This window comes from Anguilla rostrata, chromosome 7 (assembly GCF_018555375.3).
Source record: "Anguilla rostrata isolate EN2019 chromosome 7, ASM1855537v3, whole genome shotgun sequence".
Classification (NCBI taxonomy): domain Eukaryota; kingdom Metazoa; phylum Chordata; class Actinopteri; order Anguilliformes; family Anguillidae; genus Anguilla; species Anguilla rostrata.
The window spans coordinates 35653714-35675580 of record NC_057939.1 but is presented as its reverse complement, the minus strand read 5'-3'; the positions used below and the strand labels follow the sequence as shown (position 1 = coordinate 35675580).

Sequence of the window (21867 nt, the reverse complement as noted above, 5' to 3'; positions counted from 1 at the left end):
ATCTCATTAGACCTATAAAAATATTTTTTAATGCCATTCTGTCCACTCCCCATTCTGTTCCATTCTATAGTTTAATGGCGGATTACTGCCTTCGTGGCGCATACCGCCTCCTACTGGAGTAGATATGGACTAACTACTATAAACCCTGCAATAGCAAAGTCAGTAGTACTTGTAAAAACATGTAAAACTCATATCCACCCTCAATTCTGCAATCTGTTAAATAATCATGTTTGTTTCAGATATATAATAAGCTCTTTGCTAAAAAAACTAACACCGGCTGAGTACTGCAGCACCTCTGCTATATTAAAACCAAGCCCTGCTACCTTCGACTGCCTGTCTCGGTTTTCTCTTCTACATAAGCAGCACATTGAAATATAGCATGGTTATACAGTCCCGTAGCATGCTTTACAACACACTCCTTTGTATGCCTTGCAGATGTCAGTCTCTGTTCTCTGTGTCCCAGAGAGTCTCCCACTGTTGTGTGTTGTCCTGTTGAATGAGTGCCCTTGCAATTGGCATTGTGGAAGTACCAGAGGATGCTTTCGTAAATCATCCACCTTCTCATTTCCTCTCACTCACATGAGTGGTCCATCAAACGACCATGATGCCACTGCTTGGTCCTTCATTGACATGATGTTCATATCAGAAGCAGTGTGGCACTGGGGGCAAGGCCACAATTCGTGCAATTTCTCTGTTTATCAGGTCTATTTCTTCTGCCATTGCAGCTTCCACAAATCTGTACTGCTTTTCTGTGTTCTTGTGTTGTGTAGGCAACAAGCTTGTTGACACATTTAACTTTTATATAACTTTATTTCTGTGCAGTTTTACAAGAAATTATCGTGCCATTAACTTATCCTGTAACTTCATTTTAAGAGTATGGAACTTAATTTGTGCTGTTTGCTAGCAGACAGCTATTGACCTATTGAACCTGTTACTTTTGCTTTGACATGTCCCTCTTTATTTTGCGGGCTAATTGGCCAGATATGACCCGGCTTAATCCAGCAGCCTGCTGAAAGTCATAGTAGGTTACATTCGGTGAAGTTTCACACAACTCTGACGCATGTTGCTAGCTACCGATAATAAATTATATATTTATCTTAGCATTTAAACTGATATTGCTCGATGAGAAAGAATGGAGGCCTCATTAGGTCAACCAGTTTTTGTTAGTGGAAAATCTGAACAGTGCATTTTCTGAAATAAAACAGTAGCTAATACATATCTATACCTCTATTCCTCGAAGTGTATCTATATATCTCTGTAATATTAAATAGAACCCTCCGCCCAGCTAAATGAGTTAGCAGACCAATCCTTATGTGAAAAACACGACAATTCAAACATTGCATATTTAATTATAAATCACATTGTGGCATTATGATGATGGTATTTGGAAGCTGATAGAGAACAATTTGACATATTTATTTATTATATGTGGAAAATGTTACATTCATAAAAAAATTGACCAAGGAAAATCATTAAGCTAATTTAATTTAAAAGGGAAATAGAGTATTAGTACACACTCGATGATAATTATGAACAAAAAAGCTTCACCGCCCCCTAAACGTTTGTTGGTCCCTTTTCTCGTTTTTATGAATTATATTTAATTATTTATTGCTTGTTTGTTGAAATCTTTATTGCTATAGTGTCGTTGTTAGTATTAATAATAGTCTACTATTTCAAAAATAAGGTCGTTGTGAACCCATGACGTTTTTTTCGCAGCAGGGCGTGCCTATAACGCATGCGTAGCTTGGTCTGCCTCTGTTACAGGGCGAAACGGGGTTGGAGACACGGTGGTCAATGAAAACCTGCTTTTGAGGGTGATCGCTTCTATAATGTTTTACTGAACAAAGATACTTTTCTGTCACCGATAGCAAAGACTTGGAAGGCGTAATCACAAACATGCTCCGTGTCTGTAGAAAAGCGGCAAGTGCAGCATCTCAGGTAAGGACAATTCTAGAATGGGACTTGGTTAGCCACTGTCATTCACTGACCCAGCTCTCTAGGCCTGCTGCACAAATTGTAAAAGTAACGTCGCTTTACGGAAGCCATTTTAAAAGGTGTCCAGTATAATGTATTTTATGGACCCTTGTGCGACAATCATGTTGCTATGACTGGATTGTCTTACTTAATTGTTACAAATAAATTAAATCTAACGTTAGCCAGTTTGTAGGTTTTATGTGGTGTGCGTATTTCTACGTGAAGCACGTAGCACGGGAAGAGGCGTGTGTTTCTCTTTAGTGGATTGGCATCACCGTTTAACGTATAAGTGCCAGTTTTTCATAGAGTGACATGCAATTCCACCAATAAGCGCACTTTGCTTACAGTCCCACTGGCCTGCCTTGGATGCGATATGGGTGTAAGATTGGACGTGCTGCTCCTTTCCTCTTTCAATGACATCTCAGTGGCTACAAAACAACCTAGCTAACGTGAAATAGTTCATTTGTCTTGTGTTTTGATAAAATGATAGCACATTGTACACAACATAGTTTCGAATATTAAGAACTGCATTTAAAATGACGACAAACGAGGAGTTTACATTGATAAAGTCGATGGTATTTTTAATGCAGGAGGCCATGACCTTGCCGGTGAAATGCTTCAGCGAAAGCTAGCTAGCTATATGAATGATACATGACCAGCCGAATATCATGCATGTGCTTGCTGGGAAGCTAGCTAGCTCAGTTATTGATTAACTTTGAACGAACTAAACATAGGATTTGGAAATAAGTACAGTCATATGCAGTGGACGACGACCACTGTTGTGAAAAGCAAATTTTTGGTAGAATAGTAGCTAATGTTATCATGTGAAATTAGCCAGCTGGAATCAGTTTAGCTAGCTGATATATCGGTAGTGAACGCTTGCTGGCGTAGGTTGCCACCGGTTGCTACTGGTGCCTGGCCATCTGGCCGCTTTCCCTCTTACCTGAGGGTGTTTGCTTCTGATAGCTTGGCAGGTACCGTGATGCTGAAACAATGCAGGTCGTCACTCTGTACTGTCTTTAGACTTTAAATCTGTAAGCATGCACAACTAATTCAGTTCTTACGCTTAACGTGTACACAATTGATCTGCATGTCTTATGGCAGATTAGCCTTGAAAGGGTTTTGAACAACACATGATTATTTATTAGCTAGCTAACTATCCGTGAACTGTATCTCTGCCATGCTCATATTTAAAAGTTTGCTCAGAAGCACTGTAAGCCGCTAGCTAGCTACAGTGTGTTTGTAAAGTAGTGTTCATGCCTTCTTCATTGGCACGACACAGCTTACTCAAGATGAAATCAATAGCACCACAAGACAACAAATGGAATTCATGCTGCATCATAAGACCTTCCAAGTCCGTTTTCTCATTGCTCCATAGAGCAGTAGTTCCCAAACTCAGTCCTTGGGACCTTTGTGTATGCTGGCTGTTATAGCCAATCTCTTGCTCAGTAATTGTTATTGAACATGTGTTTAAGTTCTTTAATAATATTTTCCTTAAACATTTTTAAACAAAGTAGGTTTTACTTTGTTTTTGCATTCTTCATTGTCTACCAAATAGTCGGTGTGGACACCTGGCCACTAGAACTTTCTCTAATTAGGAGCCGAGCTGTTGATTCACCTCAATAGTCAGTCAAAATGATCAGTTAATTAACCTCTTAACCTCTGTTTATGTAATTGTTTGCAATATAGCACAATGTGGTTATGGGACTTTTATTCTTCATGGCATCCATAACTAGTTCTGGCATAATGTGGCTTAAGAGCCCTGCTTAAAATTCCATCGTAAACCAGCCTAAACTGGTTTACGCTGTGTATTTGACTATTTTAGCTGGTCAATCAGCTGTTCACCTGCTGACCAGCCCATATAGTTAGCAGGTCTACCAATTGATCACCAGCTTAATCTACCAGCTTAATCAGTTGTGTCCAGCTAGAGACAAGCTTGGACCAGCCCCAGACCAGCCATGGCCAGCAGGAAGTGTCAAAAATACTGCTTAAACCAGCTCTGAATCTGGTGTTGGCTGGAATTTTCAGCAGGGAGGGTAAAGATTTCCTCAAAACATGAAAATTGACCAATTAAGAAAAATTTACAGCTTGTTAAAATTCTGGGATTGTAATTGATGGAATGAAACCAGCATATACTGGGGTCCCCCCAATCGAGTTGAAGAACCACTTCTGTAGACAATGCATCACCCACCTGACCTCCCACCCCCCACATTCCTCCTGAGAACTGACTGGTCCTGAAAAGGTGCAAAATCTGTATGATGCTCTACATGGCCAAAAGTATGTGAACACTTGACATCCAACATCTCATCTAAAATAATGAGCATTAATATGGAGTTAGTCCCCTTTGCTGTTATAACAACCTCCAAGCTACAGTGCACGCATAATTCTGAGTAATGAATCATATTTTATGTATACTTAAGTCTACCATCAATTTGATTTTATAAGTATCATCAAACCAAATTCCATCAGCATTATAAAGAAACTACAGTCAAGGCTCTACTTTGTCCAGTAATTTCATGTTTGCAATATAATACTGAACTTACCTGAACATTTGCAATTCGTTTAATTTTATATGTTGCTTGACTAGTGTGCTATCCTGGTAATATGAATGAAGTTTTCCAGAAGTCAGAATACATAATTGGGTACTTTAGTCTGTCTTGATATGAATGGCTACAAAATCAAAAGCAATATTGAAAGAAACGTCTAGAAAATCCACAGTACAGTTACTAAAGATAATTAGGCTGATTGTTCTGCAGTCATAATTTGATGTTATTTCTAGGCTTTACAACAACAGTAATAACAATACTTGAGCCTAAATAATGTAAACAGCAAATTTAGGTTGATTGTTTCAGTGAATGGTTATTAATATTGTTTTTCATTTAAATATGAAGAAGAAGATTCAGTTATGATACAACAATACTATGTTTTATTATAGCACATGTCATGCAACACCGACAACACCAGAAATTGATCTAGCAACCAGTGAGTGAAGTGGAACAGAATGGACCAGTATGCTGTACTGGGTCGTGGTTTTGCTCAGCCCCCCCCCCCCCCACTTCAAGCACTGTTTAGAAATTAACACTATTGCTAGCTGAAGGATTGTATGCTTAAACAGCGTTTCTTCAGTATGAATGTAGTGGTTCTCTACGATTGAATTGATTCTGAGACATATGGTTTCGATAAGCACACACATTTTTGATAAACCTGCTTCTCTGGAGATTGCTTTGGATTGGGTAGCATCGACTGAATTATTGACCAATAGAAACATATGTTCAGCTTGCCTCCTTTTCTTTTCTCATGCCCATTTCTTCGACACACCCAGTCTGTAGGTAGTGATACTTGATGTTCGTTGGTACTCTCTGTTTCCATTCTTTTTGACATTTATCCGGATTCTACTGTTGGTAATATAGCATCTTTAATTGTTTTCAAGGTAGGTTTCTGTGTGATTTCTCCTATAGGCAGACATGTGGCCTGCCTAAGACATTTCAATTCAGGAAAAACCCTGCATTTCAAAAACTGGATTTATGTATGTGCATCTCGATGCCCTGAGAACCTGCCCTACCACCCATGGCTTCCAATGTCTCTTAGCATGATTAGAGGTGTCCTGCTTGATGTTATCGCCTGATCCAGTTATTTGTTGCACTATGTATGTAAATATGGTGCAAGAAATGATCTGATAATGTTAAGCAATGCCAATCAAATAAACTGTGAATTAAATATCAAAGGTGAATACCAAACCAGTGTCAGGATTTAACCGGCACACAAGTTTAAACTGTTGATATCAACAGAATTTGAAAATGTCAGGAACTGGCAAATTAACAAGGGTCAAGAGAGAAATGGGCTAGTCTATACTTACTCTTTTTCAGTCTCCCAAGCTGCCGTTGATACATATACTGATAATCTTTCAGAAAACAGTGCTCATTGCAGTTTAAGAGGGAATAATGGTGCTAAAGTCCTTAAGGGCAACAATGATGGAGCTAGTCAGGTGTAGCAATCTGTGTTCAATGTGCATTAGAACAATTTGGATGGGTCTGCAGTGTAGGAGGACAGCTCTAGGTGGATGATCTCAGCAGAAACATCCCCACTGGCAAGAGACTGGTACAGGCCACTGCCCAAATGTAGCTTCTGCTGGCTTTTGCCAGTTTGAATTCACGATTTTCCAGCTTGACTTTTTCCTGTTCTGAATTCAAACAAATAAAATCATGAGTATTTTGGCTTTCAACCAGTATGTATACTTCCCTACTCTGTGACACTTGAGTAGGGAAGTATACTTGGGATAAAAAGGGGTTTTGTTAAACAGGGTTCCATGGAGAGTTCGTGAATGTGAAGCTGTGGGTGTGGCCAACAAGCATCCATATGAAAGTGTATGTTTTGCGATTCCTACAGAAGTGCCTGTGTGGGAATGCGTCGCTCCGTCCCCTGCAACCCTGTCGCCGCTACACCTCAGCAGGAGACACAGGGTATGTATCGTGTGACTGATAAAAGAGGGAGTTTGAGGCAACTGAGAGGGTTGACATCTGAGCCCCACCCAAACAGACACTCAGGGTTGCATTATACACCAGGGGAAAGGGGTTATTTTTCTGCCCAGTCCTCCAGTGCTGAGACAGGGGTGATGCACTATATTGTATATTCTCAAGGATTTCTTTGAGCTTTAAGAGACTAATGAATCATTGTCATTGATGAGAATGAATAAATTAGTTTGAAATCAGTCCTGGAAAAGCTGTCTCTGTCTTTGGTGATGGTTCTCTCTGTGTTTGCAGGGTGACTGCGGGCAAGATTGTGGGAGGCAGCCTACTCGTTGTAGGTGGCGGCCTTGGTGGCACAATCTTGTATGCAAAATGGGATCCCAAGTTCAGGGCCAATGTGGAGAAGTATGTTCCTTACTCTGAGCAGGTTTTTGAAATGGCTCTGGGACCGTCCACTTATTCATTACCATTGCCAAAGAAGCCGGTAAGCGGAAACTGCTCAGGAACTGTGTTTATAGCAATTGTTATCGTTATAAAATGCCACAATAATAGTAATGATTACAGCTATTCTGTGTGTGGCATTATAAGTCTGGACTAAAAGGACTGTGGCCAGAGATATGAATGAATTAACAAAACAAATGTTTTCCAAATAAGGAGAGTAAAATAAAGTTCTGCTCCTCTTTGCATCTTTATCTGGGATGTGAATAATTTATTGGGGGGCATTGTATATCAATGTAGGTTGCAAACTACAGGTGTATAATGTACATATAATTCCTTAACATTTAGCTCCAAATTGCTATACAAACATTTAGGAGCAAATCACTTGGGAAAACAGCATTATTGCTTTAGTATTTTTGGTTTGTCGACTGTCTGATTTTTGTTTCAAGGTAAAGAGTGAGGTTACCTCTGTTGCTGGAGTCTCCAAGGAGCCCAAACCACCCAAAACGAAAGGCAAAGCCAAGGATGAGGAGAAGCCTGCAGAGCCATCGGCTGCTGTGGAACCGTCTCCACCCCTACCCCCTCCACAGACCATCGAGGGTGAGCATATTACTGTATCTGCATCTGAGCAAATTGCTAAAATATCTGTTTTTTGCAGTACTTGCTTTAGTCCAGGCCACAGAAGCCATACGCACAGAAAAGTTGCAGTTTCCTTCCATGATTCAGTGCAACCTACGTAGCATGTCTGATGCAGTGATGAAAATCCATGGGGCAGGATTATTCCTATGTTGTTTACATATTCTGAAAATGAATGGAAATTGGCAAGGCTGGCTTAAGTGTACAAAAAAAAGACAGGTTTATCATGGAGTAATGTTGCTATATGATTGCTGAGGGGATCCGCCCAGGAGGATGCTATCATTGGCAGAGAGCCAAGTAAAGGGCTACTAGAGCAGTCCCAGCTCTCTATTTTCCATCTTAAGCACAACCACACTCACTCCTCTCCTTACTTTTTTGCCAGTGCTAACAGTAAGTCTTTTTTTCATTTTGGGGCAGTGTAGGCTGCTCCACAACTGGCAAAAGTGGTACTATATGGAAAAGAGGCAAGGAACCTGTGTTACAAATCGGAGTTTCCATTTGGTTTATTCTTTTTTTGGTCAGGTTTTTTTTGTAGAATTTTCTAGTAGTAAACGCCATGCCAGTTAATATGTTTGATCAATATTAACAATTCAGAGTAATTGATCAGCGCTAGGCTATACGTTCAATACTTGAGAACACATCATAATGGGACAGTTTTCCTCCGCTCAAGCATGATCAGGATTAACACCACAGCTCTTGACTTGTGCTGTCGGATAATTGTATCTTGCGCACAGTTTATGGATATCAGCTTACTGGACTGCATGTCCCTGGTATGGCTGTGTGTGTACTGAGTGTCTGAGTGGAACACTCACCCCAGCGCCCCACCGCTATGTTCCAGAGGCCTCCACAGAGGCGGCGCACATCATTTCCACCATCAGCGAAGTGCCCTCTGTGCCTGCGCCTGTCATCAACGAGCCGGAGTCCCAGCCCGAGGGTTTGCCCCTGGCTGCTCCGGAGGCCCCGGCAGGTCAGAGGAGACCACTCCGCCCCGCATGAGCTCGTCGTGTCGCTAGCCAGAGGGGTAGACCCGGGTGCACGCATGCTGGGTCTGCCACACAGCATGCCACTGCCCTCTTTTATTTCCATTGGGCCCATGAAAGCTTGCTTGTGGACGTGTTCTTTCTGTTCATCTTCTCGTAGTTTGTGTCTGAGGGAGGGTTTTGTTGCACGTACAACATAAAAACACCACCACTAACGTTCTTTACAGCTGGAGTCTGCTAACCTTTTATATTAATTTTTTGTGTGCATGTTTTCCAGTGGCCATACAGCATGACCTGCCTGTCTGTCTGTTTGTCTGTCTGTCTATCTTGCCTTTAAGAAGTGTGTATGTGAATATCATTTCACAGGACATTGGTGTCAAGTGAATGTACGGAGTATATGTGTGAATAAAACTGTGTGCCTGTATGAAGGGAGCATTCAGAGTGTGTGTTTGTATATACACTACATGGCCAAAAGCATGTGGACATCTCACATCCAACATCTCATCCAAAATTATAGGCATTAATATGGAGTTGGTCCACTCTTTGCCTCTATTACAACTTCCACACTTCTGGGAAGCCTTGGTGCATTAAAGCAGGGATTAGCTTCCATTCAGCCAGAAGAGCATTTGTGAGGTCGGGCACTGACTGGACAATTAGGCCTGGCCCGCAGTTGGCTTATAAATTGTTCCCAAAGGTGGTGGATGGGGTTGAGGTCAGGGCTCTGCACTGGTCAGTCAAGTTCTTCCACACTGTTCTCACAAAAAAACATTTCTATATGGCCTTTGCTGTGTGCCCAGGGGCATTGCAATGTTGAAACCGGAAAGGGCCTTCCCCAAACTGTTGGGGAAGGACAGAATGGAATGTGATTATATGCTGTACCATTAAGTTTTTCCTTCATTGGAACTAAGGGGCCTAGCCCAAATCATGAAAAATTGCCCCAGACCAAGGGCTGTCCAAATACTTTTGGCAGTATAGTGTATCTGTGAGGAGTGAGTATCTGTAAAAATGGAGTGTATATGCATGAATATAATTGTGCGCCTGTAGGAGGGGGTATATTGTGTTTTTGTGAATGTAATTGTGTGTGTCTGTAGGAGGGGAGTGTACTGAGTGTGCTCATGAGGCTCACCATGCTGTGAAAGAACGCCCTCCAGAGGAAGTAGCTGCCCGCCTTGCTGAGCAGGACAAGGCTGAAGAGGACATCCTGGCCTGTAGGTGTTGTTGCCATTCCCGTACACGCTCTGCACTCATGGTGGATATGGACAGTGATTATTTTGACTGATATTCAGTTATTAAGATTTCTTATGAATTATGTTGATGTCAGTGAAGATTATATAGATAATCTTCATGGTAGTGATGGTGATCTTGGTAAGCGATGGTGGTGATCATGTTTATGTGTTTGTGTGTACAGCTCTGTCTGCTTCACTGGAGGAGGCTCTTGGCAGTTCAGCCAAAGTGACCCTGAAGGCCCTTGCGGCCCAGGATGCAGCAATCACATCCATCAACGTGCACACACAGAGGCTGAAGGAGGCCATGGAGGATGAAGAGGTGTGGGGCCATTGTTGCCACAATGTGGAAATGCTACTCTAACTTGCCACAGAGCTTCTGCCGAGTTTCCACAGTGTCACAACATAACTACAGTGTTCCCACAGTGGTGCCACAGCATCAAGTTGTCATCGTGACTTTGTTGCTATGTTACCATGCTGTCCTGATGCTGCCACAGCATCACAATGTTGCAATACTGCTGTAACTATTCTGCCACTGCATTACAGTTGGCACAACAACATTGAACCTGGACCTCAGCCTCCTAAAATGGCTTAAACTTTATTTTGATTGATTAGGCTTCTGCGGATAAGAAGGCTATGCAGTGGCGTGTACTGGAAGATGCCCTGAAGGAGCGCAGCAAGACAGTGGATGAGGCTGCTGACGCCCTGCAGAGTGCCAGGTCAGTACATGGGGGTATCTACCACAGGTCTGGATTGATTTTCAGGGCTCTACGCTAGCATTTATTTCCAAGGAGCATGTGCTTCTAAGTTGAGAAATTAAGGAGCACATGAATGGATCCCAGTTAGAGGTGCTCCTAACTTATTTTTCCAATAAGTTTCTGCTCATCAATTTTCAGAAACAAATTCTCATAAAATGGGACCCTGATTGGGCTCCAGGTCATGTAAGTGGTGCAAGAAATCTCAAGCCTTCCTTTATGGATGAATCGGAGGTGAACAAATCCATTCCTTGACAGCCAGTGTGTATGCAGCTTTTATTTATACCAATTACCCAGGCTCAATTTGCATACACATAACTGTGTATGATAATCCCATTCACTTGGATAAATTGAGTTCTGGTATAACATTTCATATACACAGGAACACTATTCAGCTGATCACGTGAATGCCTTGGCTAATTAATTACCTAAGAGTGGAAGTTGGCAAAAATGACTCTCCTTGCATGTCCCTGGGTACATTTAACAGAGAGCAGGGCAACAAGATTCGTTCCAGCAAGAACAGAGGTTTACTGTTGTTAAATCTAAAATTGTATGTCAGTGACAGTAAATGGTGTCTCAGAATTGGAGCATTTACAGTCTGGGGATTAATATGGTTGGTTGTGAAAGTAATCGAACAATTTCTTTACCTGAGAAAATTGAGTACTGGTTGAAGCAGGAACTGTGAACTGGGGACAGATTTAATTTTTTCTGCAGTTTGGCCGGCTTGCAGGGTTGGCCTGTATGCTTCATTACAAATCTTTTTTTTTTTTTTTTTTTGCAGCACATTCTGTATATTTGTAAAAGTTCAAATGGACAAAAGGTTGTGTCTGTATAAAAAGTATATATATGTGTAGTCTTATTTAAAATATTTGTTAAGGTTTTCATTTTTGTCTTGATGTGACGTGGGCTAATAATTTGGTTTGAGCTGTGTGTGCTTTCGTAGACACACACACATGCATGTATGTGGAGTTGTGTACAGGAATGTATGTATGTGTGTGAGAACTGGAGTGTTTGTATCTGATCCTATGTGTGAGAGACTGTATATTGAATCCTCTTTGTGCACACCTGTGCATGTTGCAGTGTACTAAAGCCTGTCTGCACTACAGGACTGAACTGGAGAAACTCAGGGGAGTCATAGATCACGGAAAGAAGACTAACCTCCCCTCAGCCCGTGCACAGGTCCTGGCAGCTGAGGAAAATCTGCACAACATGCTGGTGGATCTGGACAACATGGTGAACAAGGTAAGTGTGAATAACCTAATATATATAGTAAACATAAAAATAACAAAGCATTCATTCAGATGGTGGTGGACAAAGAAATTGTCAGGGGAAGCGGAGTGTGGGGGAGCTTCCCAAAAGGGAGAGCCAAGGAGAGTGAGGAGAATGTGTGTGGATGCCTGGGTGTTGATGGACGACTCATGTCTTTGGAAATGGCTGTCTTTGTTCCAGGTGACGACAGCTCAGAGCGAGGCAAAAATCCTCTCCCAGTACAGCGAGCTTGTGACTGAGGCCAAGACCCAGTTCCAGAAGGAGCTTGACAGCATCACCCCTGAGATCCAGTCCGGCTGGAAAGGCCTCAGTAAGTGTGGACCGGTGGGAATGCTGTAAATGTCCTTAGTGACCCAGGAATATTATATTGCCTCAGCAAAGACAAAATTGCACCTTAGAAGGACTAATGGCATTGAGAACTCTACATGAGTTTATATTCTGAGTCTGGCCTTAATTTTTTTTATTGAACCCAGGATGAATTTTCTGAACCAGACTCTAGGTTCCTCATCCTCGGTATGTCACCTGGCACCAAAATATGCTGTAATGACCATAATAATGTTTAGATGTGCTGGCCACTGGTCTCAGTCCAAGAATAGCCTGTCCACATAATAGAGATTATCAGACTTTATCTCTGTGTGAGATAACACTGGAGACAATCCACATTCTGTAACAGCAGTTTTTGTTCTAGATTCAAAAGAAGGGCAGAATAAGACAATTTAAGGACCATTGATGAGTTGATAGTGCTTTTGTCTGTTCTGTGGGCTTTACTTGTAGAGTAACCACGTAGATGTAAAACTACAGGGACCCTGTAAAGAAGCTAGTTGAAAACACTGTTCTTAAGAGGGAGATTGCAATCTGGCACCTTGTGAGCAAGAATGGTTTAAACGGCAGCAGTGACTAGGCTGCTACTCTATTTGTGGTGTCTACCATGCTATTTGTGGGCCATACGAATATCATTCTTCCTTCTTGTCACCCTTGATAATACCGAGTTAGGAGTCTCGTTTTATCAGAGTTGTGCTGCATTCCATGCATGGACTTCTCTACCCCCTTCTGAAATAGACCCATTTGCATGTCATGTGGCTTCAGTCCAACTTCAAAGCAACCTCGCATTTAAAGGACCGTGTTGATATTTTGTTGTATATAAACATGGTTTCAAACTAATATGAGCACCCATGAAAGGAATTCTGCTCCCCTTAAGTCGTTATTAAATACTGCTGTGGTTGAAAGCCAACTCAAGAAAATCTTTTGATCAGAATATATGTAGCATGAACTAAGGAGGAAAAAGAGGCTGATAGAATTGCATTTTTTCTGTCCATGGCCATCGTGGATTTTGTAAATGCTATGATGATCTATTATTAAAGTTTTTGCCGGAGTGGGAATTTAGGCTATTATTACCATAATTTGTGAATGTATTGATATTATCCGATTTATTTCAATAAGATAACCTTTTAACAAACGGACTTTTGTAGTTTATTGCATAACACTCAAACCTAACTCAACGTATTGGCAGTTAGGTTAGTTAGCAGTTCCATTTCATTTTGTATGTCAGCTATAGTATTAAGGTGATCTCCATGTTTTCACAAATTTCTGTAATATCCATCCAGCTGACTTGTTTACCAACAAAAGTGAAATGAGGATGTGAGGGGAATTTTTCAGCCATATGTTAGCCTAATGTAATTAACTTGTAGAGAAAAGATAAAGAAGGAAACCATCTTAGGCTATAATTTCTTGTTTTCTTGTGTATTTCATGGCTTGTTACCAGTTAGAAACATTTAAACTGGTGAGGTAACACTGTTCTGTTATACCACACATGAAGGTCAGTTAATGTTGTACTGTTGAATGTGGACAATACAGATTAGATTTTTTTGCTGTCCATTGCTCTCTTGTACTGTTTTTGGAGAACGGAATCTACATTAGACAAGTGTCCCATTCATGGACTGACATAATTTAAGATTGGAGAGATATCATGAAATTGATAATAGATTTTTATTTATTTACTTTATTTTTCTTGTTCTGTCTTTGTGACTGCGCTAGAGACTGTATTTTTGTTTTGTTCATGAAACCATTTACTTTCATCGGGGTTTATTCTTTCAAATAAAACTCTAAATCCTCTTGATCCTTCCTAAGGCCCAGTCATTAGTGAAAGATGCCCACATGTAAGGTTCAAAATCAGAACCAGAATTTAAGGTATAATCTCAGGTTGGCCATTTTAGACTCGGACATCCCACAATACAAAGGTACAGAAGGGATTAACGTTGTTGTGAAATGAATGTAGTTGAATGGAATAAATGATTGCATTCCCTGGAAGAGGACTTGGACACGGGGCACCTTTCCAGTGTTCACAGCGATTGCTCATTTTTGAAATGAGAACAATAAAGGACTCTTTTTGATGGAGCTTGCACCCCAAGTGTGCTGATGTTTGTGCCCTGGCCCTGTGGCTGATGTGCTATGTCATTAACGCTTTGTTTATAACTTTACTTTGGTGGAAAAATATTAACCGCTCTGATCCTTCCCTTCTCTGTTCAGACTTGTCTGATATCGGTGAGTGTCCGCTGTGCCGTTTCCCTTCTCTGACCACCTGCTTTGATGCAGGCTGAACTCTTTATAATCCCACCACCAGGGGATTCTCTCCTTTTGTAATGGCCAGAATGGCACTTTGATTCAGAGCTGATCACTACAGACAGAGCCACTGTCTGGGTAGTGAAATGCCAGAGCACTTTACATATGAGCAGTTGCACTTGGTTGAATTCCAACCTCGAAAAGCTCTCAAAGACCACTGTCACACTTCGGACACACAGGTGAAATCCAGACAAGGTTTTTGGTGGATTGACCAAGCACAGGTCAGTCTACTTTGCAAGGGCTTGCTCTACCAAAATCGGGTTTCATGGAAGTTCTATATAAAGATGTGTGTTGACCAGATATTTATGTGACAATCACCATATTAAGGGAAACTGCCATCCAACATCTGCTTCTACTGTTCCCTTGTCAGTACATAGACAGAGAATCGCATCATAGATTCAACTCGCACTGTGACTGACTTAGACTTTCTGACTTAGATTCTTCAGATTACTGCGAGCTTTCATATTCTCTTTAGATATTAACCTTATGGGCAGGTAATGTTAAATGTTGTACTTACTGTACTGTATCACAGATCATTTTCAGAGAAATTACCAAGCATGCCTTGAGGGGCACTGTATGCAAGGATAGTTGACTCTCATCCTGGCTGCAGGCTCCTGGTTGGCTAATCTAATTTCTGGCACGGTTCCGTATTTTACTGAAATTGATGTTTTCCACTCTTTCCACACTTGTTTTCTTGGTGCGAATGAAACACTAAAAACGACAGTCCACTGGCTCTTCTAAAACATACTAACAATCCCTTATCTAGAGTAGTTGTGGGTTATGCACAAGTAGGCACGACAGTGAAAGGGTAGTACACATGCAGACTCTCAGCCTTATGAACGACTTGGAAAACTGAGATTATTAGCAACTCGTGATAAACATGGCTCCCATTTTACTAAAATATAAGCAGATTTGCATTTAGCTTTGTTTTGGTTTTTCAATAACTTGCTGGGCACAGTGTTGCTTTTGACTGTATATTGAGACACAATGGCTGTTGCTGGCAGACTGAGTTTACATTAGTCATGCCTTGCCCACAGAAGCAGTACCAGCGGCAGCTGGCACTGAGAACTGAGTGGCATGTGGGAAGGTTGCACCCTTATCAGTTTAAGTCATGTGGACTGTTGGAATTTTTCAGTGCATGCACGCGACAGTCATTTGCCCTTTCTGTTGCGTAGAGGACAAATTGTATGACGGCAAAAGGTTTTGTGTCCTTGGCTGGCTGAAACATGGGCATGCTCTGTGAAGATTTTGGAGATAATGACCGTTGTCAACTTGTCAACTTGTACTGCTTACATTTTGTAAATGGTCTGGAGTGGGCTTTGTGGTTTAACCTGATCAGCTATTATACAACTGTGTTCTAGTGTGGAAAGCACAGTGCACTTATTGTAAAGTGACAGTATTGATGGTTCGGTTGATTAACATTTTAATATAAGTTACAACAAAATTAGTTACTTATTTTGTTGAGTGTGGAATAGGGATGAAAAATTCATGCTATTGTTTTAATTGATCTTCATTGACATGGTTATTGAAATGTAACCGTTTACTCAATAACATTAATTGACCAACTTTCTTATTAACTGTTTACTGTTAATCCCTAGTGTGGAAACATTGGTTCCCAGCAAAGACACGGGTCTTGAGTGTTCATGTAATGTTTTAACAAGAATACCCAAATTCTTTTAGCCTGTCAAGGTCTTGTGCAGGCCTGCATGATTGTTAGTGTTCTGCTTGCTGCCATGGATTTGATGGTTGGTGCTTGCAGTGAGGGCACACTTTATATTGAGCATAATTCATGGGGCCTTCATAAAGCATAGCATGTTCATTAGCCTAGCATTACTGTTCCATAATACATTCATTAAAAGCTACACAGCTTTATGGCAGCTGATATAGTGATGCACTTTTATATAAAGAATTAATTTAAATGTCTAGAAAACATTGTGGGAAACACTGCTTATAATCACTTTGTATTGTGATGACTTCATGGTGATGACGATACTCTTCATGCTTACTAAAGACCTGCCCTTGGGTCAGATAGTTACCAGGGCTGGAGCAGAGCCACAGTTAGCCAAAGTTAAGTCTCCTCTCCTCCTTCCTCCACACCTCCACAGCCTCTTCTCTGATTAGCTCTCTTTGTGTGGTCCAGCAGGTAAGCTCTCCGCCGATGACCTCAACTCTCTGATTGCCCACGCACACCGGCGCATCGACCAGCTGAACCGGGAGCTGGCAGAGCAGCGCGTGCGGGAGCAGATCCACATCGAGGCAGCACTGGAGCAGCAGAAACTGGAGGACAAGAAGGCACTGGAGGTGGCAGTGGCAACAGCACTTGAGCACAGCCGTGAGGAGATGCGCCTGGAGCAGCAGAGGAAGGTGAGGGAGCGCAAGCGAGCGCCGCCTTAAGCAAGCCCCAAACCAGTGCATCAGTACGTCTCCCAGCAGTATCCAGTGAGCTGTGACACTGAGCTAGAGAATTAGCTGTACTACTATTGCCCTCAGTGCAGGTAGTTCTGTGGTTCTAGATGCTGTTCATTTCTGTGACACTGGTCTTTGAGGGCTTTAAATCATTAACTGAAATCAACCATGTCTATAGTTTCTTTATGAAGTTGAGTCAATCAACAAATGTTACTAGTAGTCGTAGTACAATTGTATCGATTGTAGTCGTATTTGTAGTAAGTTGTAATGATGTCAGTCTTCCTGTAGCAGCATGTTTGTATTTGGAGAGAACCATGTATTAATTTGGCTTTGTTTTTTGACAAAAGGAGATAAGAGTGCGTGTGTGTGCTTGTGTGTGCAAATGAAGTAACATGCCATGTGTGTTTGCCTAGGTGGAGGAGGTCCGGGAGGTGATGGAGGCAGAAATGAGGACTCAGCTGCGCAGACAAGCGGCTGCTCACACAGACCACTTACGGGATGTTTTGAAGGTGCAAGAACAAGAGCTACGTACAGAGGCTCAGGAGGTAAGTAGCATGTCCTAAACCTGCCCATTGGACCAACCTGTTTTAAACCAGCACCTTAGATCAACCTGTTCCAAACCTTCCACTTGGACGAGTCTGTCCCAGACCTGCCCCTTAGGCCAACCTGTTCCAAATCTGCACCTTAGAACAGCCTCTCCCAAACCTGACCTTAGGGCGGGTGTACCTTATGCAATTTGTGGGCTCCCAATTGTTTTTTCAGATTGGGACCAAATCGTCAGAAAATGCTACGTCTTAATGTCATTACTCAAGGTATGTGATTCTGTTCTGGACCGATCCAACTGGTTTACAGGCTCCAAATTGGTCTTTTTTTTGACAGAAAAATTTGAGCACTGTCTGCTTGAATTTATCAGGTGTGAGGTCATGCGAAAAGATTCTGTGTTTAATTCCCATTGACCAATCAGGAGGTGGATCCATGTATGATGTTTTGCCCATGGTTCTTTGCCAACTGTATCTGCTCTGTAATGTTACTGTACAACTATGTCTTCAAAACTGTTTTGTGGACAAGGGAGAAAGAAGATAAATTAGTTGAGTTGTGGAAAAGAATTTGAAATGAAAATACTTTGCTGTTCTTACTCTGTGTCATGTGTTTACTTTTTCCTCAATGCATGGTGCAGTTATGAACAGTTTACTAAAGATCAGTTTATCATCAATATAGACTGATAATTACGCCAAGATTGAAGATCCATTCTTCCCTGTGTGAAATCATGTTGAGATTACTAGGCAACGTGATCCCATGAGAGAATTCCCTCAAACCAGTTGGAAGGACTGATCTGGTCAGGAGCACGTATAGTCTTTCCTATCATCGTATTAGTTGTCACAATCTGACCTTGGTGAGTGCGAGAGGGAATCCATACTCCCAACGGTGTAACCCGTGAGAAAAACATATAATGTACGTCGGCCCTTAGACCAACCTGTCCAAAACCTGCTCCTTAGACTAACTGTCCCAATCCTACACTTTAGACCAACGTTTTCCGAACCTGCACCTTAGACCAACGTTTTCCAAACCTGCACCTTAGACTAACCTGTTCCATACCTGCACCTTGAACCAGCCTGTCCCAAACCTGCACCTTAGACCAGCTTGTGCCAAACCTGCACCTTAGCCCAACGTGTTCCGAACCTGCACCTTAGACCAACGTTTTCCGAACCTGCACTTTAGACCAACGTTTTACAAACCTGCACCTGAGACTAACCTGTTCCAAACATGCACCTTAGACCAGCCTGTCCCAGACATGCACCTTAGACTAACCTGTTCCATACCTGCACCTTAGACTAACCTTTCCCAAACTTGCACCTTAGACCAACATGTTCCAAACCTGTACGTTAGACCATCCTGTCTCAGACCTGCAGCTTAGACCAACCTGTCCCATTCCTCCACCTAAGTCCAGGTGGTCTTAATCCTGCCCCTTAGATTATTTTCAAACTGTCACCTCTCACCTGAGCTTGTTTTCATTCCGGCTGAATGTTAATTTCATGAGATTGAGCTGTTAAAGGAAGTTTTATTTGGGACATTTTATTTAGACTATTCTGTGGATTTAAGTAACAAAAACTCTTCCTTTGTAGAATCTGACCAATAAGCTGATGGATCAGGAGACCGAGTTCAGGCGGCAGGCCCAGGAGCAGCTGGATGGCTTCACCCTGGACATGAATTCAGCCTACGCTCGGCTGAAAGGAATGGAGGAGGCCATTGACAGTAAGTAGATATTTGCATGGCTCTTGGCTCTTCAGGCATCATGGTCCTCTCATCCAGCAGTGCTTTCTGCTGAAACATCAGGTGTTTCACGTTCCCATGTAATCAGTGGCTCCAATAACGTGACGTGACTTGAGCTGGAACAAAGACCTGACACCCATTGACAGATGCTTAACCCTAAGCCCATGTGTAATGTGCTATGAGTGTGTTTTGTGCTTGTGCAGTACTGTGTATTGGTGTGTGGGTTACATTCTTGCTGTCAGTGAGGGGTTAGGAGTGATGCCCCTCTGCCTTTTCTCCAGGTCATATAATTGCTGAAGAGGAGGCCAGGAAGGCGCACCAGCTATGGCTTTCGGTGGAGGCCCTGAACTACTCCCTGAGGACGGTGGGGGTTAACGCCCCCACCGAGCCCCTGCAAACGGCTGTTAGAGCAGTACGGGAAAGCTGCTCTGATAACGAGTTTGCCCTGGCACTGACTACCGCCCTGCCTGAAGAGTCTATCCAACGCGGCATCTACAGTGAGGCCTCGCTCCGTGCCCGCTTCTACAGGATCCGCCAGCTGGCACGCCGTGTCGCCATGATCGATGAGACGCGCAACAGCCTGTACCAGTACTTCCTGTCATACCTACAGTCCATCCTCCTTTTTGAGCCGGAGCAGGCAGTGCCCCCGGCCAAGCTGTCTTCTGAAGACCTCAACACTTTCAAACTACTCTCTTATGCCACCTACTGCCTGGAGCACGGCGACCTGGAGCTGGCCGCCAAGTTTGTCAACCAGCTGCGGGGCGAGTCACGGCGGGTGGCCCAGGACTGGCTGAAGGAGGCACGGCTCACCCTTGAGACGCGGCAGGCGGTCAGCCTCCTGTCTGCTTACGCCAATGCAGTTGGGTTAGGCACCACCCAGGCTCCATAGATGGATGAAGTCATGCTTAAGGGGAGAGCTCTCGTTTTCATAAACAGGCTGGTTCAGGTCCTTTTGAGTGTAAAATTCTGAGTGTGGAAAATTAAAATAAAAATAAATTGGACATAATATGGTGCCAGTAGAGGTGTGTTCACAGAACGTTATCCCTCAGCTCCACTCGACCAGTGTGAGCGAGCATCTCATATTTGTACTATGATGTTCAGATGTACAGTACCTCACATACCCCTCCAGCTGCCCCTTTGGTAAAGTACAGGGGACACACACCTCCATGCTCATAGTGAGCACCCTGCACTGAGTGGAACGTAAGTGTATAAGTTTAGTTGACACGAGGGCTGCCAGTACTACATCTGATCATTCCCCTAACTTAAAAAACCACCCTCCAGACCTCACTGTCTGATGCCCACCGCCCACCGTGTTATTTGTTTTATGACATTTTGGAATGCTTTGTTCTGGTGGATGTTGCATTTTCCTGGTTATTTGGCCAGGCTTTGTAAAATGAAGTTATGATTCGTTTTGACATGTTCTTCATTATTTCGCCCCCCTCCCTTCAGCACTGCTTCATATCAATAAAACATGGAAGATATTAACCTGACTTTGACTATGTTTGGTCATTTCATTTCATTTATAGTAAATGGTGGCACTTCTATGAACATAAGTTCACATATGGCTAACCCAGGTTCAAAGATATGAACAACCAACCTTCCTAATAGCTGGTGGCAGTATTGAGGCTTATGGATTCCTACATAAACTGCATCCATCCATTTTGTAACCTGCTTATTGTATACAACTTGTATACTCAATAGGCAAGTAAGCTGTTTTGGACACGACCCAGGCCAGGATCTTGGGGGGTGGGGTGCTGGAGCTTTTCCCAGCATGCATTGAGCAAGAGGCAGGATTACACCCTGGACAAGTCACCAATCCATTGCAGGGCACACTATTCACTTACGCTCATACCTACAGGCAATTTATACTTAAACTGCAGAACTGAAATAAGAACTGCCAGCTTTCCACAGGGATCGAGAAACATTATAAAGCACCTATGCCTTGGTATAAGACACCATCAGTTCCATGAGTTGATACATGTATTAAACAAAGTCCAATTTCCACTTTATTTGTTGAATTAGCTTTTGTCATGGCAAATTATTAAAAAGCCTTTGTGCAATTCACTCCTGAAACAAGTAGAATCTGAGAACTGTTCAATTGCTAGTCCTCTACACAGTATTCTTCCGAAAGATTTTATCAGACCTCACCTAGTATAAAAAATAATTTAAAAAACAATAATGTAAATGTGTTTCCTGTAATGTTCTGTCTTCTGTGGAATTGAAAATAGGCATTGAACATAAAATATAACTATAGAGAATGGGCAATATAGTCAAAATAAGCATAACCCAATTTATCACATTGTGGTTGGTACCTACATAATGGCCTACCCACTACCATGGCACCATGTAGCAACAGGAACACTTTTAGAGGCCCTGTCACTGGATTGGGCCCAAGGGAGGATAGCAATATTGGCATGTTTTTTTTTTCCCCCCATTAAATTGTACCCCCATCTCCAAAGTCCACAATGACAACAAGACAAAAAAATGTTTGTTCTGACCAATCTAGCTTAAGTGTGCCAAAATATCTGAACCAGACATAGAACCCAACTTTTAATTTAGTTATCAAAACATTAATCTGCAACATGTTGGTCCATTTTAACTGAAATCTGCCCATGTAAATAAAGGTTTTTATAGTGAAACTCAAAGGACTTTTTTGTATATTTTTCCACATTTTTGGAGATTTAAATTTCCTTCCTTTTTGTTTGAAAAAACAAACCATTTTGACTGCTTTTTGTTACTTGTTCAGTACCCACACACCTACTGGATTAAAAAAAGAATTGGTTACTGGAGTCAAGACCTGGTATAAGAAACCAAGTTCGCTAACACTGCA

At 42.2% G+C, this 21867-nt stretch overlaps 1 protein-coding gene across 3 annotated transcripts; it reads left to right on the top strand.

Annotated features, from left to right (window-relative positions):
* Nucleotides 1–1735: 1735 nt before the first annotated feature.
* On the top strand, nt 1736–20527 carry immt (inner membrane protein, mitochondrial (mitofilin)). Of its 3 annotated transcripts, none has more exons than XM_064344143.1 (14): nt 1737–1938; nt 6361–6434; nt 6735–6924; nt 7328–7478; nt 8353–8481; nt 9586–9702; nt 9903–10039; nt 10333–10436; nt 11579–11714; nt 11922–12051; nt 16504–16724; nt 17180–17311; nt 18890–19019; nt 19319–20527. In XM_064344143.1, the coding sequence occupies exons 1-14, from the start codon at nt 1897–1899 to the stop codon at nt 19924–19926; spliced, it is 2301 nt and encodes a 766-aa protein (XP_064200213.1). In that variant the 5' UTR covers nt 1737–1896; the 3' UTR covers nt 19927–20527. The 3 variants fall into 3 exon arrangements, with proteins under 3 accessions (XP_064200214.1, XP_064200213.1, XP_064200212.1); XM_064344142.1 differs by having other exon boundaries at nt 16501–16724; XM_064344144.1 differs by lacking the exon at nt 8353–8481 and having other exon boundaries at nt 1736–1938; nt 16501–16724.
* Nucleotides 20528–21867: the final 1340 nt, after the last annotated feature.